Consider the following 27,606-nt stretch of genomic DNA (forward strand, 5'->3'; position numbering starts at 1 on the left):
CGTCCTCAGACATTAAATGAATATCACAATTTGAAAGTGAATAGTCAAATGGAATAAATTTTACCCTCTGTTCCTCATTGATAAAGCAGATTTTTTTAAAAAAAATATATGTATGAAAACCTTAATGATAACCCCACACACACTAATTTTGAAACATTTACCTTATAGATACAGTCTTTTTTCAAATATAACCAACCTTTCTCTGGTATTTACATTTAGTCATTACTAATCTAACATAATTTTCCTTAATTAGTTCTGTGGCTGAATGGGATTATAAGCAATTGACAAGTCAGTATAGAAGTGGGTGTCCAGACAGGGCAACACCAAGCCTGGCAGGTGTTCCCCATGGCGCTGCAGTTACGAGTAACCATGCCAGGCTCAGAACAGCCTCCCAGGGAGAGGGCACTTAGTGGCTGTGAGTGAATGTGCGGTGGGGTAGGTGAACCTCCGGGGGACATCTGCCCACTGTAGTCCTCCAGAAGGTACTGTCTCTAACACCCCAACAGCTGGCATCCCCCAGCATGCTTGTGAATGGCTTCCCTTCATGCTTCTTTCTATGTGACGACTTGGCCACCAACCTTGGCATGACTGCTTCAGCCATGCATGCCCCCTGGAGTTGACAGAGCCCCGTCCCTGCTTCGTGGACTCCTGTTCCAACGCTTTCCCCAGGAAAGAGCTTCTCCTTCGGGAGAAGACATTTTGTCTGTGTTAACTGATTGAGACTCTGTTAAAGTGGCTGGAAAACGGATTCATCTTGGAGCTGTGGGTGCAGCCATCCTAATCTGTCTTCACTCAGGGTGAAATGGAAGTTCTACTCGGAAGACTGGCCTAAGTTTGTTAGAGGAGCCCAGTGGGAGGCCATGTGGACTGTGGGTGGGGATAAGTGAGAGGCAGCAGTTGTCCACGAAGCTGCTGTGGCCCTGGCCTTGCTGTCACACTGATAGACATGCCACAGACAGGGGAGATGGTGATGCTCACAGATGAGGAAGATGAACTATCACCCAGTGACAGAGCCGCGGCCTCGGAAAAGGCAGCCAGACCAATCTTAACCCCTGGGGACTGTGGGAAGAGAACCAAAACTTTCAGTGTAAAGCAAGTGTGCAGGTAATATGCCTAATTGGGTGGCTGAAATAGGAGTGGCCCCTCTCATCTCTTCTTCCTCCAAAAATCCGGAGCTGTGGCTAGTCTCCTCAGAACATGCTGATGTGGAGGAGGCCACAGCTACCACCAGGCTGCAGTGTCGGGCAGATGTGCTTCCAAGCCCTGTCTTAAGAGACATTACTTCAGCGGGCTAACTGGCAGAATGCTTAGTCACTCAGATTGCTGTTGAGAACTCGGGGTCTTTAGTGGAAAACAAAAAGCAGACGAGTGCTCTCTCTCTTTACTCTGATTGTTTTAGGGCACAGCTTGCAGGTGATGGACAGGACAGTCTATTGACAGATAACCCTGAATCGTTAGGAAACAGAAAAGATGTGAGGAAGGCGGGCATGGGCTGCAGGAGCAAGAGATAGAAAGAATGTGGGGGTGAGTGGGGTGTGGCCACCACACGCTCTGTCGACCTCCCACGTTCATCACGTGAAACAGCCGAGGTAATCCTCCAGGGCCCGGGAGCAAAGAGTTCCCCAGATCCTGGCAAGTATGTGTCCTGTGTGTCAGCTGCTGTCTGTCTTTTGGTAGAGGATGTTTCTCACATGTAACATGACAACTGTCCATTGCTCCTAGCTCTGGGATAAGCTCCGAGTCACTGGGCGGTAGACAAGGTTCCTCTTCTCCGTGCTGAGAAGGCATGAGAAGAGAAAGGAATTGCAGGGTTCTTCCAGCTACAGCCACTTGTCCCAGCAGACAGTCACAGAGAAATGTGTGCCCCTCCTTCAGTGCCCCATTTGTGAAAGTGCAGGGTGACCACACCTAAGTAAGCCTCCTGATTTTACCTAACAGAAGTGTTGCTTCTAGATCCCCTTTGAGTGATGATCTCTGGTGGCTAAGAAGAGCTCATATGTAGTCGCCACACTGAAATCTGTATGAAATCAACACAGGCATCTCTTCCCATAGGTGCCAAGGAACTTGGCCAAGGCTTCAGCTGAAGAGCAATTGAAGCCAGCTGTTGCCAGTGCCCTACTTAAGGCAGGGCTCCTGAACTCTCCATGCGACAGGAAAGCTTGGGAGGGGTTCAGAACCTCGGTTTGTCTCAGGTCTTGGTTCTCCACCATAGAGAGGTCTTTCCACCCTTGTTCCTGGTTTCTTCCATGCCAAGGTGGACCAGCAGAACCTAGAAGAACCTGGGTTAGGAACCAGTCAGTTCTTCAGATGGCACTTAACCTTTTTTATCAGGTGTCCCAGACAGCCTTTTCAGGGCAGGAGGGGAACAAATTACATGGGCCAGGAAATTCAGGTTGCCCGGTCTCAGGGCATCTTATCCCTTTGGACCATTTGAGTGGCTAGCTCATTAAGTTGGGCCAGCTTTTAGGGCATAGTCTCGCCTGCTTCCATCAGCTCCAGTTGAGCTGATACTGCAGTGGCTTTTCCCAGCCATGGTGTCCTAAGGGAAAGGAAGCTTTATCTCCTTGGCAGGGTATGGCAACTGCAGCACACAGCACTGTGCTCCCTGGGTTACAGCAAGTGATAAGCGCTTCTCAAGTTAGTGTGATAAATAAGAGATGCAGAGCGGCCTGGGCACGTTGCCTGTCTCATCTGTTGAACCTAATAATTTGGAAACATCTCTCCAGAGTCTTGAATTTCAAGTCGGAAATGAGTCCTTTAGTCTTCCTTCAGATTCCTTTTCCAAGACTCTGGCTCCATTTTCCCCTAGGTCAGGCACAATGTGCGTTTGCTTTTGGTGAGAAAAAAGAGGCACTCCTTAAAAACAGATGGCTGAGTATCAGCATTTCCGACTGTGTGCCCACATAAGTCACAACCACATACATTCTCCCACTCACCATTTCAGTTCTACCCAGCAGGAGCATGGCTGCTGTTCTGCTGTGCGATTAGCTGCTCCTCCAGATTCTAACCCCGTGGAAGACGTATTTATTATGTCATTGCAAAGAACAGTAGATGCTAACTGTTGTGGACTTCGGCCACTGTTGTTTCTGTTTGCTATTAAAAGCAATACAGCCAAAGCCATGCAGCCAGTTGGTGGTAAAACCAGGATGCAAATTCTGAATTCTCTAATATCTAGAGTTCATCACAGCAAGGCTTTCTGCCCGCGTGACACATGAGATGAGGAAGAGATCCCTCACCACCCTCCCAGCCTCTCTGTGCAATGGTTTAACGGCATTAGAGGGAGAGAATCACTAAATGACATCAGCCTTTAATTCTGTGCCTGAGATTTCTAGAAGTATGGCAGACACACTGAAAAAGCCCTTGGAAGCAGGGAAGGCTAGAGTCTTTCACCCGTTATTAGGAAGAGCAGAGCACATCATCGTGTATCATCTGAATGTCAGTCTGAGGCCACACCACTCTGACACACACACTCTCATCTGAATGTCACAAAGAGATCTGTCTGTCCACACTACTCTTTTATTTAGTCTATAAACACCTACCCAGTACCTAGGATAGGCTGGACATTGCTGTAATTACTTTGAAAAGGCCTAAACAGAAGACACCTTGCTGTCTTTTAGAACCACACAGTCAAGTACAGTGCATCTACTTTGAAGCCTGTTGTCTGCCCAGTGATAATGACACTCGTGTGGGAGCTCTGAGGACCCAAGGCATCCCTTACTGCAGGGACAGTAGGAGGCTCGCTGCAGCCTTCCTGCAGGAGGCAGCCCTTATGCCTGGATATAGAGGCTGGGATTGAAATCAGACAGTGTTTGCATCCTGGTTTTACCACCAACTGGCTGTATGGCTTTGGATGGTTACATGACACATCATGTCTCAATTCTGTCACTTACACAGTGCAAAATGCTATCCACACGGTCTGACATATAACATGTTCTGTAAAACTGATCACCACCGCTGTGGTCATCACTGTCAGCACCACTCTCTCATCATCATCATCATCATCATCATCATCATCATTTGCCAGACCTTAATTCAGAGTGAAATTTATTGTTACACTAAACCTTAATTAATTCTGTCATGTTATAGGTATTGTAAAGAAAAATAATTTGGACAGGAGTTCAGTAAGAACTGTGTAGTTCCTTTCTTGAGCAAAAGACAAAATAGCTAATCCCAAAATCAACTTTAGCTGCTTCAAAAGCCACAGGTTCTTTAGCAAGAGATCCAAAGATTGTGGGACAAAGTTTACATGGTTTTTCTATAGCCACAGTACATTATTATCTTTAAATAATTAAAAAGTAAACATGTTAAGCATGTTTTAGTTGCTAACATGGCAATATCAGTAGACAAAGCCCAATAAATCTCTTTGGGGAGTCTTCATAATTTTCTAGCATCTACAGGGGCTCTGAGACCAAAATGTCTGAGAACCTCTTCCAGAGACCTCTAAGCTAGTGAGAGACACTGTCTCAAAAAACAAGGTGAATAGCTCTAGGAGTGACAGCCGAGGTTGTCCCCTGACTCTGCACACTCACATATGAGCATATACACCATTACACACATGAACACACACACACACACACACACACACACACACACACACACAAATGTTACAACAAAACGCAAGCAAAAATATCTGTAGCAGCTGAACTATTTTTCTGTTTATATTAAAAGTAGTAGCTCTAGACATACTTTGTCTCAAGCAGGGTAGATTTGTAGCTAGACTTCATGGGTTTCCCTATGAAGTATCATCATGCCATCCATTTCCTTATGCTTGGGCAGCAGCTTTCTCTGGAGAACACCAAGGGGCTGCTGTCCTCTCCAGAGCCCTCCAAAGCCTGTGTGTCTAGGATTTATCCGTGGAAGGTAGGATGGCTTTCCTTCCATAGACTTTGGATTCTGCCCACCAAACCCCCATCAGAAATCTGAGGTACTTAGAAGAATCCATCTTTCTACCTTGGTGAAGTCGTTAACAATGTAGATAGCCAGTTGATGCTGTAGCGCCTCCTTTTGTTTTCTTTCTTGGTTTTTGAGACAGTCTTGCTATCTAGCCCAGGCTAGACTTAAACTCACAGTCCTGTCTCAGCTTCCGGAGTGCTGGGATTAGAGGCATGAAACACTATGCCTAGTTTACCAAGCCTCTTAAAATACGTAACCCATGAAAAATAAAATTCGTAGTAATATTAACAGTAATAGTAATGTGACTAAGTAATAGCACATCCCAAAGCCCAACTGAGATAGTTTTTATGTTCACAATTTTGTATTAACCAATATATAATTAACTTAATTTATTTGAATAGTGAGCATTTATCTTTACATATTTTTCACTGTTGTAAATTTCATGAGTTGATAGTTGTTACCACTAACAATGTTGCAATGTTTGTCTCCATGCTGAACTTCCTGATAAATAATAAATTAGGAATGTTATGGGTGAATAATATATATATTATACACACACATATATATACGTGTATATATATATATTCATATGTATATGAGTAGTTCTAAATTGAAATGACAGAGAACCTTCCTCTCAATTCTGAACCATGCCTCTAAGACTGGATGTTGGGGGAAAGTGGGGTGCAAGCTCCTGGTTAAGGATGTGGGCTCTAGTCATCAGGCCCCCATTTAATGACAGGCAACTGCTGTGTACAAAGCAAGCATCTACTTTCTCTGGGGTTCAGTCAAGTCATAGAATTTGGTTCTCCATCCATGGTGTTGCCCATCCCTTGAAGGGTAGGATGCACTAATTAATAGGAAGTTGGGTTGTCTTGAGAATGACTAGGAAACAAGCATGCCCTTCCCCTGCTGCCACCCATACTGTTACTTGTTTTGGGCCCTAACAACAGGGCGTTTTGTAGCATCCCCTTGCAGTACATCACTGATGCTGTTTGTTAACCCGGAGTCCCTGTCGTGTGTCAAGCTGCACTCACATCATGCCAGGCTGACTCCTGGAGAGTGCTTAGCATAGCATGTGCCCTGTGTGTTGACTAAAGGATCAGCTAGACAGGCTGAAACTAAGGCCCTGGCCCCTGTTTTCTGTAAGAACAGTAACTCGCATCCTGGGGGAGGGGTGCGTGTATGTTCTCGTACTCGTGTTTGTGTTTGGGAGGGGGTCATTGATTAGGTATGTGGTCCCCCTTTAACTCCTAACACAGTCTCGAAACCTCCCACAGGCTCCGTCCATGCCACATCAGTAGCAGCCTCAAGAGTGGAGCAAGCACTGTCAGAAGTGGCCTCATCTCTGCAGAGCAGTGCCCCCAAGCAGGGTCCTTTGCATCCCTGGATGACGCTGGCACAGATCTGGCTCCATGCAGGTACTGCTCTTACTTAACCCTTGACCCATGGGCCCCTTCATCTACCCATCCTTCCCCACAACCTGCTGCTGAGGCTGAAGCTGAGGCTGCTGGCTTTTGCAGGCACCTGTTCAACTGTTTACCCAGAACCCCCCAGCCTTGGGGAGAACTCAAACCTTTTGTGACCAAGCACCAACCCGATATTGCATCTGTACAGGGACCGTGAGCTACCCTGCATCTTCTCCTCCTTCCACAATGACTATACATGACCCAGAGTAGGCATTTGATAGAAAATTGGACTGAGGACCCCTGAGGAATTTGCAGGATGGGGGGGTCATTGTACTGTAAAGGGGCCAGTGCTGTACCCCATGCTATCTCCATGCTAATTCCAGCTGTTCTTTTTCCCAGCTGGGTAGTACCCAGCTCTGCCTTACCTCTTGGCCTCAGCTTACTCATCTACATGGTAGAATAGCACCTGTCTCCTAGGCTCAAGGAGCACAATGCTGGGCACATCTCACCGTTCAGTCTCCGAATCTCCAGGCAATGGGAGCATTGGCAGCATGGATGCCTTTATCAAAGCCAGGGTGGGGCAATATGTGTGTCCCCATGTCCCCCCAAAGGCATGCCTGGTAGCCTGCAGAGAGAGAAACAATAGCAGCAGCCCTGAGGAAGTATGATCCCCTGTGCCCTGGTTCATGTGGCAGTAGCAGGCTGCACAGGCTGCCCACAACTGCAGATCCCAGAGTTCAGTATAGCATGTGAAGTTTGAGCAACCCCTTCTTACTTGTCGAGCTCCCAAGAAAGTGATGGCTGTTAGTATATATATAATTTCTGTTTCTGTGCAAAGTAACCTTCCTCTCGAGTTTTACCACCTCATCTGCATGACCCTGGTAGACCCTTCTTGACCTCATCACCACCAGCGAACATGCTCAGAGCCCACAAGTTGTCCATCTATTCGTGCCATCATTCTCTGGGCCAGTAGTGTAACGTCTAACCTTGTGTGTCCACACTAGCAGACGCACGTGTGAAGGCGTAGCTGATCTGGCTTGCCAGCCACAGAACCTGCCCATCTGCATTGTCTGTGTCAGCATCCTTAATTGACCCATAATAACTGCTGTAAATTAGCAAATTATATTCTTCTAAGTACAAAAGAAAGCTGATTCATACATGTGTGTGTGATCATTCCTTCTCCTCCACCCACTCCCCAAAGAGGTCAAGACAGGCTGCCTCTGAGAGCCAGGACCCAGCAGGAAGGCCATTCCCAGCTTTTTCCAGAACAGCCCAGTCCCTGCACAAGAGTCTGATACTATCTTGCTCAGTCACCTGTGTGGACAGTGATCTCAGAGGATAGAGTGGGATAGAGCGTTAGTTAATGACCAGACCAGGAAAGCCTGACTGGACACACAGAACTGGCACTGGTGAGAGCTGTCTTTCCCATTGGACTTGAAGTCTAGTTTTTTGAAGAGCACATAGTCAGGCTTGCATGGAAAGCTCTTTTACCCACTGAACCACCTTACCAGGCCTTTCTTAGAGCACTTACAGCTGGGTACTACAAAATGCCAGAAAGTTTGGCCTACAGGGTATTGACATCCCCTCCCACCCCACTGTGTCCCCCCCACCACTAAGTTGCCCAGGGCTGTTGCCCCTGATTGCATGGCCCTCCATGACTTCTGGGAAGCAAATTTTACAGCTGTTACTAGAGTAGTGAAGAGCATGACGACAAAGACTGCATTCAGAGCAACTTTTCAATTTCATTGCAGTGGCTCAGAATAATGGCCTTGTTACTAGTTCCTGGGTGTGGCCACTGGGATGGAACTATGGAAAGCAGATGCTAATCTTGCCTTCCAGCCTCTGGGCAGATGCACATGTGTACATGCAGTGAGCAGAGTGTGTCTCGTGGGTGGATGAAGCCAAGCAGAGTCTCAGCATTTGTGCACTGCCGACTCTTCCCTGTCTGCATGGTCCTTAAGGAGTGACAGGAGAAGAAAATGGGCACCTCCTCCTGAACTGTGGGCTTCACCCTGCATGGCTTGTGCCTGACTGCTCTGAGAAGTAAAATAAGTCACCTCCCTTTTGACAGTTCATGGAGACCAGGTGACATCCATTGTCAGCTCTAACAATTCCAAATCCTATACATTCTGCGGGGTCTAGCGAGCCAATCAGGGCCTGACTTCCAAAGCTGTGCTGTTTCTGTGGTGTTTGCAGGCCTGTTCTTACCTTCTTGGTTTTCCCAGTGAAGTGAGAGTAGCGGATCTTGTTACTGGAGCCTGTGGTGGCGGTGGCCCTGCATTTGAGTCTCTCAGGAAAGAAAGTTCTCTCTGAGACAATACCAGGTTCCAGTCATCTGTATCGGGGTTTCTGGGCTGTATTTCTGATGGCAAGGAAACTGTGAGCATGACTTTTGAGCCTCCAGGACCAGGTCAGCTGGGGCACAAAATGAGGAATGCTTGATTATAGAAGGCCCTTCTCTTCCTGGGTGGTGGGCACCCTCTCCCCTCACACCTCCTTTTTCCTCTTGGGAACCCTGAGCCCGGGGCCACAGACTTCACTAGGACCCCTGATAGTCAACAGGCCTGGGCTGTGCCTGTTGTTCTTTTGTTGGTTAAACCAATGACACAAATTTCTTTAAGTAATTGCAGGTAACACACTTGCATGGTACACACTGAACAGGTGGGAAAGATGTAAAGTGGGAAGGTTCCCCTTGTCCCTGGGCCTCAGTCACCTGCTGCAGACACTGGTGCTAGTTCTGGAACCTTCCAGAGGTTTTACCAGTTCTGTCCTTTGTCCCTGTTGCCCCTCTCCCTTCCCATGTCCTTTTCCAGTGTCTGAGAGGTCATTGTGTGTCAGATCGTGTAGTGCTGACTTACACGTCTTACAGCTATGCAATATAATTCCTTGGTAAGAAGCATCATGGTGTCAGCAGTGTGCTGTGGGTTAGCGTCTGCATCATTTCTTAATGAGGTGCATTAGAGACAGCATTTCAGTAAGTATACTGATTGTCGTTGTTCTGTGTCTCTAAGGTCAGCTCCAGAGAGGGGATCTGATGGGTCAAATGGTGTACACTCTTAAATTTGGATAAATGTAGTCATGTGACCTCCCACAGAGCTGTTCCAATTTCTATTCCAGTCAATGGGATATGACTCTATTTTCTTACCTCCTTGCCAATACCGAGCATTCTCAAAACCCTGGGTCTTGGCCAGTAGATGCATGAAAGGTGGTGCTTTCAGTGGCTGCTTGGGGCTTTTGCCCACTTATCTTCTTAGTATCAAGCATGTCCTTTTCACTCATAAGTCACTTATAATGTGTTGAAGAAATTGTGTTGTGTGTGTGTACGTGTGTGTGTGTGTGTGTGTGTGTGTGTGTGTGTGTGTGTGTGTGAGTGGCACATGTCCGAGTGCACATGGAAGCTAGAGGACAACCTTGGCTATCATTCTACATACCTTGTTGTTTCTCTGTTTGTCTGTTTGTCTGTTTGAGGCAGGCTCCCTCACAAGCCTGGACTCACTGAGTTAGGCCAGGGAATTCCAGGAATCTCCCTTTCTCTGCCTCCCAGTGCTGGGATGCTACCAGCATGCCGTCATGTGTGGCTGTTTCCTGGGAGTTAAACTCAGGTACTCAGGCTTATAAGACAAACACTTTGCCGATTGAGCCACTTCCCATTCCTTCTGTTTTCTTGTATTTGCCCCTGACCCCGAGGATTATATTTAATCATCTTTTCTTATAGCATGTGAGTCTCCCATGATACTTAGAAAGCAGCGCCCCAGCTCTTGCTTTTTCCCTGAAAGTGTCAAGAGTCTTATGGCATCGTTTGTACTCAGTCTCCCACAGAGAAGGGCAGGAGGGAGGCACCCCCTGCCTTGCAGCAGGGAAACCCCACTAGACAGCTGTGAGCATGGCACAGTCTTCCCAGGGCAGAAGCGAGAGCTAGAATACAATGGTGACACCTCACAGAGACACCTCAGCATAGACCCTCTGGAGCTGAGTGAACCCTATCTCCCACACTCAGCAGGCCTCATTGTCCGTGGAAAGTCAGACAGCTCCAGGAATTCAGAGCGCAGCCAGACCCTTTCCTAGCCAGGCAGCTTCTGGGTACCCACAGTGGGATGGCAGCTAAAAATGCCTTTGCAGTAGGTGGTTAATTTCTGCTTGTTACTTACTAATAATTATAGCTTTTACTTTGGCACCTCTCACAGCCGAAACCAGCAGCTATTCTTAGATGTGCAAGATCAGATTTTCTGATTTCTGCTGGGAATTTGAAGCTGTGATACTATCACAATTTCCTGAGCCTGACCCTTTCCCCTCCTCAGAGTTTCTCAGCCACCATGAGATTGCATCAGGCAGAGAATCTAGAGGCAACTGCAGTTTGTCCACCATAAAGAAATGAAGTCAGTTCCTAGACACATGGTATATAGGCCATTACACAAGGGTGTCTTGGACACAGAGTACTGGGGACCAGCCCTGCCCCATCAGCCTCTTTTCCATCTCTGGGGGTTTGGTTAATAGTCTTTACCTTTCGTATAGCTGGCACTTACCAAGCACAACACATGGTTCAGATACTGTGCCAAGAGCTCTGTGTTGTGACTTGAGTTCCCCTCATAACTGAGGCTGAGCTGCCAGGTCACTTGTCTTAGGTTGCAAGGCTCCCATGTTGGGAGGCCAAATTCAGAACCAACCTGTGCAGCCCGCATCCCTGCTCAGACCTTCACTCGTTCCCTGTAACATTGTCAAGTGTCTGGTTGTGTGCCAAGCTCTGCAGTGCAGTGGTCATCGAGACAGACACTCAGTCCCTGCCTTCCTAGGGTCTGCAGATGCAGAACAACAGTTGCAGAAGCCAGTGACTTCCATGTGCCAAGTGTCAGGAACAAACAGTGCAACTCCTGTGACCCCTGGAAACAAGAGGTCTTGCCAAAGCAAGATGCAGGAAGCAATAGAGCAGAGCCCAGAAGTTTGGTTAGCACTGCTCAGGAACAATGGAGAGAGGAGCCTCACCACCCTGCATGGCACAGCTCGAGAGAGTCCTGTCTGTAACATGAGCTCTGAGAGGCGAAAGACTTTGGCATGAAACTTAAAGATGGTGCAGTTATAGGACCCAAGGGGAGGCAGCGAGTCCTGTGGCCAGAGTCAGATCATGCAATAGACTGTTTCCAGTAGCCACATTAGATATGTGAACTCCAGCCTAGAAGCCCTGAAAAGCTAGGAGGTCCCATTAGGGTTTTAGGAGATCCCTCCAAGTAAGTGTGGAACGGACAGAAGGCAGCCAGGGTGGAGGCCAAGGAGGGGAGTTCCGAGTGTGTGTTTGTTATTTATCTCATTGCTGAGACAGTAACTGACAAAAGCAAATTCAGGCCTGTCTGGGCTGTGAAGTTGGTTCAAAACCATCCTGGTGATTTAGTGAGAGTCTTAAAAAAAAAAGTAAGGTAAGGATTGCGGGTGTAGGTCTATGATAGAGTATTTACAGGTTTGTCTGCAGCACACATATAACTCCGACTTCCACTCATGCTAGCAGTGGGACACAGGCAAGTTATTTCTCATCCCACTGAGCAAATGAGGAAGTTGGAACAGTCCCACTAGATCACACAGTGACATGCTCAGCATGCAGCAAAAACTAATCACATACGCATGTCTGTGTGAGAGAGTGAGGTCTGTGCCTGTGTGTGCTGTGTATATGCATGTGTGTGCTGGTGTGTGGAGACCACAAGAGGCTTCTGGTATCTTCTCTGTAGCCGTCTACTTTGCTTTCTTGACAGGGTCTCACCAAACCTGAAATCTACCATTATTGGTTAGGCTGGCAAGCCAGCAAGCCCCAGTCAGTGGTCTTCTTGTCTCTAACCCACCCAAGAGCTGGGCTTAAGGACACACACAATCATACCTGACTTTTTACATGGGCCCTGAGGATCTGAACCGGGGTCCGCATGCTCACCCACTGAACCATCTCCCCAGGCCAGGAAGAACTCTTCTGAAGGAGGCTGTGTGGGACACTAAAGACAAGTTATCCAGGGGATCTGCAGGGAGGGAATTGCTGGGGGTCCAGACAAGATCAGTGCTAGTGGAGTGTTGGGCTGCAAACCATCTGCCAGGGGTGCAGATTGGATGACGGGAAGTGTAGGCAGCCAGAGTGCAGCATCCTTGCACAAAGAATCCCTGTGGATCAGCACAGGGGAGCTGGGGAGGCAGTGGAATGAGAAAGATCGGGGTGTGCAAAATGGCTGGTATCGATGTTGATGACAATGTGGATAACCCAGTAAAGAACTTCAGCGTCCTAAAGACAGGAGTTGTGTGGAGGTACAGAATTCTTCAGACAGCCAGAGAGCTGGGTGGGGGTGCTCAGACCCAGCACAGGGTGCAGAGTGGGTGGGTGCAGAGAACATAGCTTGTCAGTGTGGTGGCAGGAAGAGACTCTGCCTTGCAGCCTTCTGGCTCCTCATATTGATGAGTCAAGGTCTCCAAGTGAGTGACTCCACACGAGAAAGTCCCTGAGTCAGATCAGCTGGGTCGTGGCCTAGAAAGGGTGAAGTGTCTCACTGGTGGGATGAGGAGCGTGTCTCACTCTCCCACTGAACCCCTGGAAAGGAATGGCTCTTGACGGACTGGTATCGCCAGGCAGAGACTCTGAGACAAATGGAAGCTGTGTGGTTAAGGCCCTGGCAAAGACATTTATTTGGCTAGGCCATCAATGAGGGCAGGACCTGGGCTATGCTCAGCTTGGGGACTTCAGGGCCCATCATTGGGGTCTGCCCCAGAAAGGCAGAGGGTGAGGCAATACTACAACAGAATCTCTTCCTCCACTCATGCTGACCCCTCCCCAGACAGAGCAAAACACTAGTGAAATGAGGGCTGAGGAGGATGGAGTTTCCTGGGCCCTGATGGCTTGAATTTTGTATGACAGAGAAATTCCAGGGAACATAGCAGGCATGTGCTCAGCACCTTTTGCACCCCAGACCCCTGTGTGCATCCTGCTAACACATCCCTTCCCTCTATGGCGTCCCTCTCCAGGGAGTCTGAGGTAAAAGAAAGTCTGGGGGGATCAGACACTACTACCTCTGTCTGCCTGTTGACTTGTCCCAAGTGACAAGGAATAGTCGGTGCTGTATCTCATCAAGTGCTGCCTGCCACACACAGGTGACTTGAAAGATGTATCTGCCAGCGCCTAATCCAAGTTCAGTTCTCAGGGCCGTCTCTAACAGACTGCTCCTTCGAGTTTCATAAAGGAGACCCCTTCTGGATGTACCATGCCCCCAAAAGCCCTTTTGTCATGATTTTAGTCTCAGAAAAGCAAGCTCCAGAGGGCAGAGCCACTGCTCTGTGTGGGGGCTGTGGTCCCCTTGTCCTGTGCTCATGTCAGCCCTTCCTCTGTGATGAGCAGAGCCAAGAGCAGCTTCTGTCCTAATGCTGATGAGCATGAAGTAGGCCCTGGGATGACTGTCTTCAGAGGTTGGGGCAGAGCCCAGGCCGACCTCACTGTTGTCAGTTTGTTAATGACATATGTCTGCCCTTCAAGGACCAAAGCACAGGTGACCTGGGCACAAGTGGGCACAAAAGACTGTTGGCCTATGGCCATGTCCAGCGGGGTAGGGGAACAGCTGGCTGTGGGCCCTGCCAGAATACCAGCCGCCACAGGGTCTCTGAGGGCAGTGGTCCAGGAGAGCATCTGTTCTCTGCTCTTCCCTGACAGCTGAGGTCTACATTGGCATTGGGAAGCCTGCTGAAGCCACAGCCTGTATCCAGGAAGCTGCCAACCTCTTCCCAATGTCGCACAATGTGCTATACATGCGAGGCCAGGTTGCTGAGCTCCGAGGAAACTTCGATGAGGCCCGGCGGTGGTATGAAGAAGCCTTATCCATCAGCCCCACCCACGTGAAGAGCATGCAGCGACTGGTAAGTCTGAGGCCAAGGCCAGGGTTCCCATTTCCTGGATTGGGGCTCTCCTTGGAAACAGCATGTAGCCTACAACCCTCATGCCTACTGGTTCCCAAGGCCAAATACAGTTAGCCTGTTGAAATACAACATGGCACGAAGCCAGGCAGTTCCTGTGATACCTTGAGAGGTGGCATTAACCAGCCACAATGTCTCACCCAAGGTCCTACTAGGTGCAATGGGGCAATTGGGTCAGCAATCCAAATCACCCTGTGGCAAGGACAATCTTAAGTGTCGGTCTCCATCATTGCTGTCTGGGCCTGTGCATTGCTTGCAGCAGTCACCTTAAGGAAATATACATACCAGAGACTTCAAAGGTCGCTTACACTGAGGGAGCTGGAGGTTCCAGTTTGTTTCCAGGATCCTGGCCAGTAGGGAGCATCCCATTATACAAAGGAGGGATACCCATGTTGCATAGAGGAGTACATTGCCCTGCTACCTCCACCCCTGGGGATAAGCCATCTTTGAGAGGCCTTAGAGTAGACCACTTGCCATCTTGGTGTCATTCCAGAAGGTTGTGGCCATCAAAGATGTGTATGGGTTGCCCTCCCCAACAGAGCATCCCGTCTGCATCTCCTTCCTGGTGGGATTCTGACTGAACACAGAGGTCTGTGTTGGGTTCTGAGCTGGTGGAAGGCAACAGGGCCTCCTCTGCCAAGCTCTGGTTCTGAGCTCATTTGGTTCTTAGCAGAGGGCCTCTCTCATGTCATAGCCCACAGGAAAGAGGACAGCCTTGCAGGAAAGGTGAGATAGGTGTCTTTCACGTCTGTGGCCCTGGGGAACTCATGGCCATCATCAGAAAAACATGTGTGGGATGGGATCAAGGCACTGGTCACAGAATCTGGGGACAGAGATCAGGTCCCAGTGGTGGGTGCCTCACTCTCTTTAACTCCAAGAAGGGCCCAGAAGCTTTCTGTGCCTCCATGTCCTTTTTTGCAAGAAGTCCTGTTAGACTGGCTGTGTGCCTAGACTGAGAGGGTGTGGTTTTGTAACTGTTCCATCAGATGTGCTCAGAAGGGTCCCAAAGCTTTCACTCTCTCGCCGTTTCTCATCAGTTCTGGACAGTGTAGAGGACTACGCTGTAAAAATTCTGTGTGTGAGGGGAGCTTGCACCTGAGGGTTAGTTCTCAACCTGAACCTGGAACTTTGGCACTTCTGTGATCTGGGCTGCTGTTTACCCTGGTGGGCTGTGTGAAGTGAGAACTAAACAAACAAGCCCAGCAGAGTTCCTGGTGCCTAGTAGGTGTTCATTAAGTAGAAAACCAGTGGCCACCATTTTCAGTTTCCAAAATGAATCCAGCCTTGTAATGTTTGCAGTCACTCGCTTTTTTCCAGGATTCCTTTCATTAGCACTCTAACTTGATGCAGCTTTATAAATAATTTCACTTATTAGCCAAACATTAGTCTGTTTGATTAAAGGTATTACCTGGCTTTTAATTTTTGTCTCACTGTTGAAAGCGGAATGTGTTAAGAGCTTTTCTGGTCTCCCAGCCTTTGGTAGATTGTTGCAGAAGAATTAAACACAAAGTGCCCAGTCTTATTAAAAAGAAGTAGCTGCTCCTATCTCAGGGCCTATGAATTATTCAGAGGAATGTTCTTGTTCATCCCCAGGGAGAACACTTGAGACAAAAGATCAATAGGAAAGTCACCTGGGAGAGGTTTCTGTTTTCCCTAGAGCTCTTCAAGCCCCCTGCTCCTGACAAGTGGTTTCCCTTATGAGAGGCCAGCCAGGTGGCCAGCACAGGGGACATGAGACAGGCCTCTGAGCCTCACCAGGCTGGGAGACACCCTCCACCTTTGTGGTCTTGCCAGGGGGAGCATGTAGTAATCACAGAGCCACAAGGCCTTTCTCTGTATATCCTAATGTCTTCAGAAACCTCCCAGATTGAAGACAGGCTGGGAGCAGCCAGCTTGCACATTTGGGGCAGTTCAGCTTCCCCTGCTCGGTGGCTCTGCCCAGTGCCTGTGCTCAGGGATCCAAAGAGCTTGCAGAGCTCCTCCCTGCTGATCTTGGGCATGATGCTCCCTGGCCAGCGTTTTCCCCTCGCCCTGCCACAGACAAGGGCAGGTCTTCCTTCTGGAGTGCTGGGTCTTCTAGTGCTTGCAGAGAGTCTTTGAAACCCATGCATCTTCAGCATTGAAAGATCAAGACCTTGATCCATCTGCATAAAGCAAGGCAGCTTTTCAGTGTCTTAGAGATCAAGAAGTTGACTCACAGTTTATTGCAAGGCCAGGCAGGGGTTTTGGACAGGCCTGGGCTAGATTCCCGGTACTGTTACTCATTGCCTTTTGGGGCTTTGAGGCAGATACTCCTCTCCTTGTGCCTCAGTTTCTTCATCTACATAACTAGGGGAAATGTTAGCACCAGTTGCTCTTAAAGGCTAACCACACAAGCGATCCCAAACCCTTTTGTTGACTCACAGATGTCTTCAGCATCCCAGGAACCAGGCTAGTCTGTGAGCCCCTGAGTTCCTTGAAAGCAGAGTGCAGAAATCTGGGGAATAGATGAGGCTCTGGGTTTTGGGGGCAGCAAGAGGCAGAAACAATGATGAGTGCTGAGTTTCCTGGTACCCAGAAGAGAGTAAGAGCAGCCAGGAGGCCAAGGCACACCACTCCATGCCACATCAGAGCCCAAAAGGATCCAGAAGTAACAGGTGGAAGAGCACAGACCAGAAACCATCAGAAAAGGAACTGAGAAGGTCTCAGGATACGGAACCATGGGAGGCAGACCATGGTCACAGGGAAAACCTAAGGACAGAAAGTTTGTCCATGGCAGCCCCAGTGCTCAGAAAGAAGAGCCGAACAGCTGAAAGGTGGTCTCCAGGAGTTGTCCAGAAAGCAGGATGCCATGTTGCCTGACACAGGTGGAGACTGGCAGCTCGTAGAGGCTGCAGAGAACCGCAGGGCACAGGCAGGAGTCTGGCTGGGCTTGCACTCAGGATAATGCCTCCCTAACTTCTAGGGATGTGAGTGGCACATGGCCACTTTATGCAGAATGCAAATGTGTTTGCTTTGTTCAAAAGCAAAGATAAGGCACGTCTTATTGATAAGAGAAAGTGGGTAAATGTAAATTAAACCCAAGGGAAATGGATAATTTCCTAACAGTTACAGCCTTCATCTATGTGTTTCACTTCATATATGGTGCAAAAGAAGAAAAGAACAAAGGTGTTGTCTGGTAGTCATTAGCCCAGGCCAGGAGGCAGGGACTGAGTGTGGACAGGTATTAAGCAAACAATAAGTTCAAGTGACAAGGAATTGCAAATCTGTGGAGGAATTCTCAGAGTGATCAGACTTTTCCCCCAGAAAACCTAAAGGAATGTTTTCAATGTTAGATTGCATAAATGTATAAATTTGCATTTATTTGCTGGCTATGTTAAAAGTCCTTTAGCTCGCAGTACCGGCAGTGCATTAATGAAACATGGGCCAGCTTTTCCCAGAGCAGTCATTCTGTGGAGGGAAAAGAGAAGAAGGTGCACAGTGGTGGCCAGTGGTGGCCTCAGGGAGAAGACACTCTGCCTGGGCTAGACTTTGCAGGCCAAGGACAGGCATAGAGACTGGGAGCATCCAAGGACACAATTACCAGGACAGGAACAAGATCTACAAATAGGGACATCTGGCTGCTCTCTGGCCACATCAGGCTGGGCTTTTGAGGGCAATGTGTAAGAGAAGGACGAGGACTTTCTGAAGCAAAGGTGGAAGGCAGCCAGGAGGGCTGTGAGGAGGGGAGTCATTAAGACCAGAAGGGAAGGTGTTGCTGGGCAACAGGCAGGCATCGTGAGTGGCAACAGGAGGCCTGGGCCTGCCTCTGCTGAGCTTGACAGGGTGAGGAGAAGGTAGAAAACAGGAGCAGATGTGGGGCTCATCCAAGGTCTGGTGGAGTAGACAGTGTGGGGGTGGGGAGGGGGAGAGGAAGAGGGAGGGGAGCCGAGATGCCCAGAGCACAGGAAGGCATCAGGAGGAGGCAGTGCAGAGAGCCACAGCAAGGGCCAGCAGGGGTGACACCATGGAGTCTGAGAGCAGCAAAGCCTTTCTCTCTCATCTCAAATGAACATAACAGGATGCTAGAGCTCTGAACAAATCAACAGCCACCAAAACACCAGGTCCTTTGTCTCTGGAACTCAGTGGCATTCACAGACAACAGGAGGGCAAGCTTAGCTTCATGAGGTTATAGTTGGGAATTTAAGAAAAAGAAGGCAGAGCTTCAGTGTAGTAGGAGTGAGTCCTGGAAAATGAGGTACCATAAATAAAGCTGCTTAGTCTGGGGGCCTTGTGAAAGAAGGTGGGGTGAGGCATGGGGAGATGAGCTGGTCCGTCTGCTCAGTCCACCAATGAGATGCTCACTGCCTCTCAGCTTCAGCTACATCCTCACAAACAGCTTCCAGGCAGGGGTGCTCATTTAGGTTACGTAAAAAGAAAGAAAGATAGCAAAAAAAAATCAGAGAGGAACCAAGTTCCCTCTAGCCAAGGCAGAAAGAAACAAGACCATTCCCAGCTTCTGACCAAGACCTGCCCTAGAACTGCCTGCGTTCAAGGTCCCTGCCTGATCCTTTCTACCTCCTGTTCTCACCAACACCGCCCCCAACGTTCTTCACCTCTGGCAGAAACAGCAAACAGGAAGGACCAGCCTACCCTCCAGAGGAATGAGCAGCCCTCAGAGATCAGGCATCCCCAGAGGAAGAAGAGATAACAGTCTGAGAGGGGAAGGGATGGGATGAAGCCCAGCCACCTGCAGCTGCTTGCAGGTCGCTGCTTGGTGGAAGGGCACACTTTGGATTTCTATCGGGGGTGTGTCATAACTAGCTTTTGTCTGGAGCCTGGCATACCATGTTTGTCTTCTGGGGAGGGACTGTGAGACAATTACCCCTCATAGTTGGACAAAGATGCCTTCAGGCTAAAGGACTCATACACAGGCTGGCTCTCATGGTCTCTGAAGCATAGGCTCTGGACTGGCAGAGGGAGCTGGGCTGTGGTGGCACATGCTTTTAATCCCAGCACTCAGGAGGCAGAGGCAGGTGGATCTCTGTGAGTTCAAGGCCAGCCTAGTCTACAGAATGAGTTCCAGGATAGCTGGGGCTATGACATAGAGAAACCATCTCAAAAAACTAAACAAAACAAAAAAACCTCCAGAGGGAGTGTGTTAGTGGCAGGAATTGATTAAGGTGCTGGGAATATCCCATACTGTCCTACGTGAATGGCAGGCTCTACAACATAAAGCTTTCTGAGACGTGTCATCGGCGTTATACCTACATTTTCAGGTCTTTGAACAGTTCTTAAAATGTTCCATCAAAATAAAACTGTCCACATACACTGTTCTGAGATAATGGAGTCTCTGCTGATGTCAGAGCCCTCTTAAACTGGCTTCAAGCTTTCAGGACTATTTACTGTGTGAAAGCACTTCCTTGGAGCATGGTGACTGGGGCTGGGGAAGAGGGCTGAATGGAGGCCAAGAGGAGGACCCTCTTGGTAAGGTAGCTGACATAGGCATCACGAAACGTGGGGTTTTGCTCCCTCCATCTTTGAGCCAGAGGAAGTTGCTGTGTCTCATAGTTTATTAGGCGAAAGTATGTCCACCAACATGTCCCTGGAGGGTAGAAAGATGGCTTAGAGAGGCCAGGACTGTAGGGCCTGGAAGCCTGTGCTCCTGCATTGGTCTGATCGTCCCATCAGCCTGCCGAGGGCCCTGTGACATTGACACAGCCCGGGGTTACCATCTGTACTCCCATTTCTCCTGGGGATGTGTCCACTCCTTCCTAAGACCCAGGCACAGGTATGCTGCTGGAGAGGTGCATGAAGGCCTCCTCCTGTTATCCAGTGTCAGCTTCCTTCCCATGCACAGAAAGAAGGACAGCAAAACTGCCCCATCAGTGCACTCTGAAGGCTCTTTCATCTGTTAATTGTCTTTTGTCTTTTAGAATTAGAAAGCTGCTTTGAAAATTAGGGAGAGCAACTGTTTCTCTGAAGGCCTGTGAGTTAGACCCGTCCAGAGAGGGGAGAGTGCTGCATTCTAGCCGATGGGCCGTCTTTGCTGTGTGTTGCATCTTCATTCTTTGTAATTGTCCACATGGCACTTTAGCTACTTCAGCGTTGTAAGGCCTTGTCAACAAGTAGTGCTTAAAACTAAATCTCACTTTTTCTATACAGTGTAATTTGGAAGGTTATATGTCATATCCTTAACACAATATTTAGTGAAATGCAGACTGGAGGGGAAAACAGCTCTCAGTGATCTGCCCTGTAAATTAGAGCAAGCCAGGACAAAAGGGGAGCACACTATGTTGGTCTCCTCATGTAGGAATCTGGAGCCTCAGTGACATCTGGCATTGGAGTAGCTGCCAGGTCCCAGCTTTGGGGCCATTTGTTTTCTTTTCTTTTCTTTTCTTTTCTTTTCTTTTGTTATTTGAGGGTTTTGCTTGGTTTGATTTGGGTTGAATTTTTGGGGACTGGGTGTTTTTATTGTTGAACCGAGGACCTTGAGTGTGCTATGCAAATGCTGAAAATTGAACTATGTATCACTTATAAATTTCCATTTTATCATGTAGATGGAGTGGCTGTAGTTCCCACATGTGTTACTGTATAGGTTCAGTAGAGGATGAGTGGTGACCACACTGCCACCCCTAGGTGTAAGTCACAGGTCTGGTAATGGCCTTACATGGCTATGAGTAGGACACCTCCTCTTGAGAGAGCAGCCATGGCCCCTGACCAGGGCATTGGAGTCTTTGTGTTGCTCTTTGAATGGGTTCCCCTATTGGGGGGGGGGAGGTTGAATCTGGTTTGGGAGCAGGTGACAGCTCTAGAAACAGCTAGTCCAGCACAAGATGCCAGGGCATATCCAAGAGGCATGCTCAGCACATGGGTAGAGCAGCAAAAGTCAGAAGTGATGGAGAGAACCAGGGAAATGGCATTTCTGTGACATCAGCTCTATCTTCAAGATTCTTAAATTCCTTTTTTTAATTACTCATTTTTAGTCTCTGGATGCTAGGTACCTGTGTCCTCCTTGGGAATAGAGAACCTGCTGTTTATCACTTGGCTCCTGTCTGGCTACAGCCCTGCTGCCCCTACCCCGATCCTCCAGTCCAAGCATCCCTTAGGAGCAGGGACTTCCTCCATGGACAGTTTTGGAGAAAGGCCCACCAACCCAACCACACTTGTCTCTTTACTGGCCAGGGAGAAGTGTATCAGGTGATCTGGCTCTTCCTAGGGACCATAATCACAGACCCAGGACAGGCTCGGAAATGCAAACTGTGTGGGGCCTTCTTCACATTAGCCAAAGGGAAATGTCAGTGCTGTGCTTACTTCTGATCTTTGCTCTGGAGTCTAAGGTGACCAGTTACTGACAGCCAAGTTCAGTCTCAGCACTAAGTATGACCTACGTTTTTTCAAATCTGTCATATCCTACCCATACCATTTATTCTTAGAGATTCTATCTCACTGCTCCTGTACACCATGACAGTGAGGCTCCTCTGCCTTCCTGCCACATACAGGAAGCCTTCCTGGCTCGGGCCAGATTCGGAGTTCCTTGCCTGGGTTGGTCTGTGTCTTCATGTACTGATCTCAACTCTGTTCCATATTCCCAGGTCCTGGGTCATAGTCCTGATGCTCTCATTCGCAGCCCTCGCCATTTCATTGCTTGCCTTTGAACACAGATTGATGATTTGGCTGCCACCATGAGAAAGTGGCCTTTGGGACTTGCTGGACTACTAGTCTCAAACCCATCTTGTGCCTAATTACTTTCCCAATATTGGGGCTGACTCTAAACTCCCCCACTGAGTGCTATGGGCTCTTTTCAGACCATATCAGCTCCACTTGTTTTCTAGATTTGCAAAAGAGACTTAAAACTTTTAGGCCCAAAGCTTTTTTGGGAGGACATCTCTCTTGGGAAGGTCTCTTCTAATAGCAGATGTGAGTCCAAAGTGGACAAGTGAAGCTATGTGCCTTCAGACCTGACCCTCACCAGTGAGTTGAATGAACTGCAGACTTAGCATCCCCATCACAGCTTCTTAATCTTGGCAGTGGCCAGGCAAGAACAAGGTGGATGACAGTGACAGCTGCATCACTTCTGGTGGTACTATTGAAAGATGAGTCTGACATGCTCAAGTGGTAACAAGAAAACATCCTTAAGTTTTAGAGAGTATTTAGGGGTGAAATGTCACAATGCCTGTTCCTTTATAATAAATTCTCACCCTTCCCCCAAATAGATGAGTTAAGCCAATGGAGGAGAATGTTAGCAGACTAGTGAGATGGCTCGGTAGGTGCGTGCCACCAAGCCTCATGACCTGAGCTCAATCCTCAGATCCAGACAGGTGCATAGGGCTAGAACCAAAGCTCAAGCGAAAGGTCCCTGCAGAGACCTCACAGAACAAACTAGAAGCAAAAGGACAACAGGCGTGCTTCCAGGCCTTTCAAAGCAAGGCAGGTCAAGCAAGTTATAATTGGCTCTCTAATTAGAACTCCCACAAGCTGTTAAATTCTTCACCTGCCGATTGTGCCTTATTCAAAGGCAGCAAATACACTTTTGCCTTTGATTGAAGAGTCAGCTACAGTCACCAGCTTTCTGCTGGCAGCAACCCCCACCCCACCCCCAGTCACCACTGCCTCACTCAGATGCCTGCATCCCCACCAGCAAGCATAACAGGGCCACAGCTGACTGCTAAGAAGTAACTATAGGGAAGTCAGGCTCAGAAGGCCATGTTGCTGGCAACCAGCTGGACGCTGCATAGAGGGGTTAGCCATGTTTCCAGGGTGATACATTCCTGGGGAGACACCATAGAGCCTGGGGCCCCCTACAGGAGCTGCCCAGTGCTAGAGAAATTGCACCCTGGACCCCTCTGTATTCTCAGTGCTGAAGAAAATTGGGTTTTTGTGCTGTTTCCCTCCACCCTCAAGACTGCAGCATCGTTTGGACACTGATATTGGTGTCTGTTGGGTCTAGTGTCACCTAGAGGCAAGCCAGCAGTTGAACTGCATTTGGAAGGGGACGGGTCCCACTTACCCAGTGCTGGGCCCTCTTGCCACAGTGCATGCTGGGTGCAACAAGCATAGCCTTTTCCTCTAACTGCAAGCCACTGCAGCAAGCTCGTGTGGGTGGCACGCAGTCAGTCTTAGTAGGAGGACTTAAACTGTGGGAAATGGTAAGTGCCACAAGTCTGGGCTTTTTTCTTTCAGAGAGCCATTTTAGCTGGCATATCGCTTGCACTCGTGGGCCAGATGGGGAATTGTTATGAAGGAGGGAAGCAGAGAGACATGAGAACAGTGGGTAGTGAAGAGCACTCGAGGCTCCGCCTCAGATCCGTGTACAGAAGATGCGGCGGCACAGAGCAGACAGTACACCTGCCCTCTGAGTAGAAGTGGGGCTGAAGGAAGCCAGGAGAGGAACTGCAGGACTACCTGGGCCAGGGCCAGGATTAGTGGTGCCTGCAAGTGCACAGTTTGGAGCAGAAGCAGCAACATCTAGAATCTAGCTCTGACACATACTAGAGATATGTGTGACTGGGACATGCCATCTTCCTCTGTAGTACAGAAGCAATCATGCCAACCTCTTGTCTGCCCTCATGGATATAGACACAGTCCTGGCCCAGTCCAGGCACCTCCTCAGAAGCTGCCCTTCCCCCAGGCATGGCTGCAGTGGAAGTCACTGGGGAAATAAGAGACCCCACAGACCACGGAGGAGCCAGGCATGAGGTCTCCCTGTGGACATGCATGTTCTTTAGGAAAGAGGGAGCTTGCTTCTAGCCAGGTATCCACTCAGAGAATAAGAGTTGTCTGGCGTGGGGTTATAGAGCAACTGATCCTGGATCAGCCAGTGCCCATAGCAGACCACCTGTAACCATCCAGGTTAGAGCACAGAAGAGCCACTACCTTTCCTGAATCTCTAGGCTGTACCTGTCACAGTGAGTAGGATAGCCACAGTAATGGTGGTGGATGTTTTAAATTATTCTCATTTGCCAGTCTCCATCCAAGTCATTATGCAAGCTTCTGAGAAGCCGGGCATGCTCAGTGTTGGCCACAGCCCATCCCATAGCAGGGGCCACATACAAACAAGCACAGTCCCTCGGTCCCTTACCAGCAGGTGAACAGTACCTCCCACGCTAGCTCTGAGCACTGCCTGGGAGCTCTTGAGGAGATGCCTCTGATCTTGATGCTGATTTATTCCGCACTCAAGTGGGGAATGATAAGAGCTCAGTGTGTGGGGAAAGCAAGAGCCTGCTGGGTGTCTGTTCTCTCCATGAGCTCTGCAGTAGAAACCTTCTCTACACTGTCCCACCCCACCGTCTCCCAGGTCCTCACTAGGTCCCCAGCCTGGTCACTTTCTCCCTTCCTCCACACTGGGCCTCAGTTGGGAGCACCAGGAAACAAGTTTATTCAAACTACCAGTGAAAGTCTGCTTCCAAACAAATGGTCTGTTTCTCCTTTCTTTGGTGAGCTGCGGCTTTCCCAGCATGGCAAGGCAAGAGTGTGGTGAGGAGCAGGGGCTGAGTGGAGGCTGGCGCCGGCCAGCAAAGCCCATCCCTCTTTCCCATCCAGATATGAGATTATGAGTTGTCTTGTTATTTTAGGGACAATTTTTCCAGGGCTAATCATTTTCAGACCCCCCCCCCTTCATCGGAAAATATCTTATCATTTCTGTTTGTTCCTGTTTAAAAATGGAAAAATTACTCCTGCCAGATCCTGGCAGGGATGGGGAAGGTACTGGCCAAAGTGACTGCATCCACCCTGGCAGGTAGTAAATCATCCCCGGGTTTGAATCCCAGTGAGGCAAATGGTCCTGCCTGAAACCAGCACGTGGAGGCCACCCTCTTTGGTTCCCCATCTATTGAAAAGGCTATGTATGGGGAGTGCTGAGGCTTTGTGTTACCTGTGCAGCCCTGTTGCAGCTTGCATTGTCTCCTTTTGAAGTCCATATGGGGGCTCAGAGAAGTCTCTGAGCAACCTTCAGGGACAGGTGTGGAAGCTGCTTTCCTGGCTGAAGGAACCGTCATCATCCCTACCTCCCACCCAGAGTACAGCTGGCACAGAAGCTGGACAAAAGGGGTGATGGGCAGGTCTAGGACATGCTGCCCATTCCACAGTCATCTGTGGAGTATTCGTAGTGTACCAAAAATGTCGTAGGGCCTGGAATGGCTTGGGATAACAGCATGCATTGTCTGGACACTGAGTCCCAGAGAGGAAAGGTGAGTGAGCATGGCCTCTAGAGCTGGTCCAGCTGCCTCTAGAGGCCTTACTCCAGCAGCTGGTGGTCCAGCTGCCTCTAGAGGCCTTACTCCAGCAGCTGGTGGTCCAGCTGCCTCTAGAGGCCTTACTCCAGCAGCTGGTGGTCCAGCTGCCTCTAGAGGCCTAACTCCAGCAGCTGGTGGTCCAGCTGCCTCTAGAGGCCTTACTCCAGCAGCTGGTGGTCCAGCTGCCTCTAGAGGCCTAACTCCAGCAGCTGGTGGTCCAGCTGCCTCTAGAGGCCTTACTCCAACAGCTGGTGCTCCTGCTCTGCGCTGTTGACTTCCTTCAGCTTTCCAAGTTCCTATAAATCCTGGAACCTTCTGGCACTTGGTGAGCCCAGACCCACTCACCCACCTGCTCCTGGGAAGGCAGAGAGCCCAGGAGCCCTTGGGCTGCCCTTAGCCAGCCTCACCTGTAGCATCTCTGTGTGCAGAAGAGGGGCAGAACTGTCCCCTGCCCACTCTGTCCCCTGGCCACACGTGGAGAGCTCAGCCCCAGGGTCTCTCTCCTACAGTGGTTGGTTTTGCAGCTTCTCACTCAGCCCCATTCTGTTTCCCAGTCTCTTCCTGGAGAAGCCTTCCTGGCCACATTATCTACTACACCTCAAGCCCTGGGACAGCATACACTATGTAATGGTGCTCCCAAAATACATTTGTAAATAAGAGGCCTTACCAGTCATGTACTCTGCCTTTTGTTTTCTAGACTGAAAAAGTGAGACTTGTAGAGAAACAAGACTCAGTCTAGGTTGGCAGTCATTAGAAGATCACACAGTAGGTTGGAGAGAGGATGCCCACCCATTGGGCTGCTCCCAGCGCTGCCTTCTGCCCAGGCATCTCATAACTTTGCCAGAGCCAGGCTTTTGCTCACAGTGTTCGGTGGAAAATGGTCAGACTGAGTCCAGAGAGCACCACAAAGGCATGGCTCCCTCCCCACTTGTCTGAGAACAGGTTGGCACTGAGGGTAGGCACTATGGTTTGGCTCTATTATACTACCATAGGCTTATTTGTTTGAGTACTTGCTTCTCAACTGTTGGCACTATTGTGAGTGGAACCTAAGGAGGAAGTAGGGTCTTGCTGTGGATGTGGGTCACTGTGAACCAGACTTTAGGGCAATGGCTCAGCCCCTCTGCTTGCTAGTCCATCAAGATGTAAACAAGCAGCCTTATGCTTCTGCCTCCACAGCCAAGAGCCCCTGCCCACCACCACGCCTTCCCTGACACGATCTATACCTCAAACCCTGAGCCAAAGTAAGTCCTTCTTTCCTGAAGCTTCTTGTCTGGTTTATGGTCATGTGGTGAAGAAGAAGACTGCACCAAGAATCTGCCAGGCTACTGGGAAGGGATTCCAGGCTCGGGCCACCATGGTAGGGGTCAGGGTCTCTCACACTCACACTCTCAGGCCCCGTGACCCTAGGAAACCCTTAGTACAGTTTCTCTGTTGTCTGGTTACATGTAAATTGTTGTGAGCATGGCAGGCCCATAATTGGAAGTCCTCTGCCCTCCCCAACCAAGGCCCTGAGGCTATGCCACCTATGCATTCCCCTCTGCTAAAGGAGCTGGGTCTCTTATGTGGGCCTGCTCAAACCACCTGTGGAAACAGTGGTCCCAGACAGCCGTGCCTCTGCACACTGCCTAGAGTGGCAAACCACCTTCCCAAACAGGCAGGGACAGAAGGCTCCTGTGGGGGCAGGTAGGCACCCCCTGGGATGTAATTAGCACCACACTTTCCACTGTGTGGATGACTTGGGCCATGGGGAAGTGCTTGAATTCAGGGCTGTCCTGCCTTGTTGTTTTCTGCCTGGCTTGTTGTTGGTGAAGGTAGATATAAATAAATAAGTCAACCAGGGAGATGTATAAATAAGTCAACATTAGTCTCCTTCCCATTGCCAATGGAAAAGTACCAGTGAGGGCAGCCAGGTAGCACCTACAGAATAGGATGCACTGACTAGGGAATGACAGTTGCCACAGCATCAGGACCAAAGCTGCAAATCAGATCCAGCTTATGAGCTCATCCCATTGCAGCAAAGCAGTTGTGGGGAGGGGAAGCTAGAGACTCAGTCTGGACCATTACCAGGAACTGCCTCCAATTTCAGAGTGAGGCAGATGCCCATACCCACGTCTTGCTAAGGACCCAAGGCTTCCTTGTCACTTCCTTCACCCCCCCCCCCCATCAGTGGCCCTGGCTTTCTGCTCTCTGCT

General features: G+C 49.3%; 1 protein-coding gene across 7 annotated transcripts in view; it reads left to right on the forward strand.

The window, feature by feature from the left end:
• The window catches only part of Ttc7b (tetratricopeptide repeat domain 7B), a 275,916-nt gene that overhangs the window by 165,102 nt on the left and 83,208 nt on the right, over positions 1-27,606 (forward strand). For all 7 annotated transcript variants that reach the window (XM_035445975.1, XM_035445976.1, XM_035445977.1 and 4 more), the window contains 2 exons: positions 6,171-6,311; positions 13,963-14,165. In XM_035445975.1, coding sequence (XP_035301866.1) covers positions 6,171-6,311; positions 13,963-14,165 — 344 coding nt within the window. The remainder of the gene's footprint in view (positions 1-6,170; positions 6,312-13,962; positions 14,166-27,606) is intronic.

Source organism: Cricetulus griseus, chromosome 5, assembly GCF_003668045.3.
Source record: "Cricetulus griseus strain 17A/GY chromosome 5, alternate assembly CriGri-PICRH-1.0, whole genome shotgun sequence".
Lineage (NCBI taxonomy): Eukaryota > Metazoa > Chordata > Mammalia > Rodentia > Cricetidae > Cricetulus > Cricetulus griseus.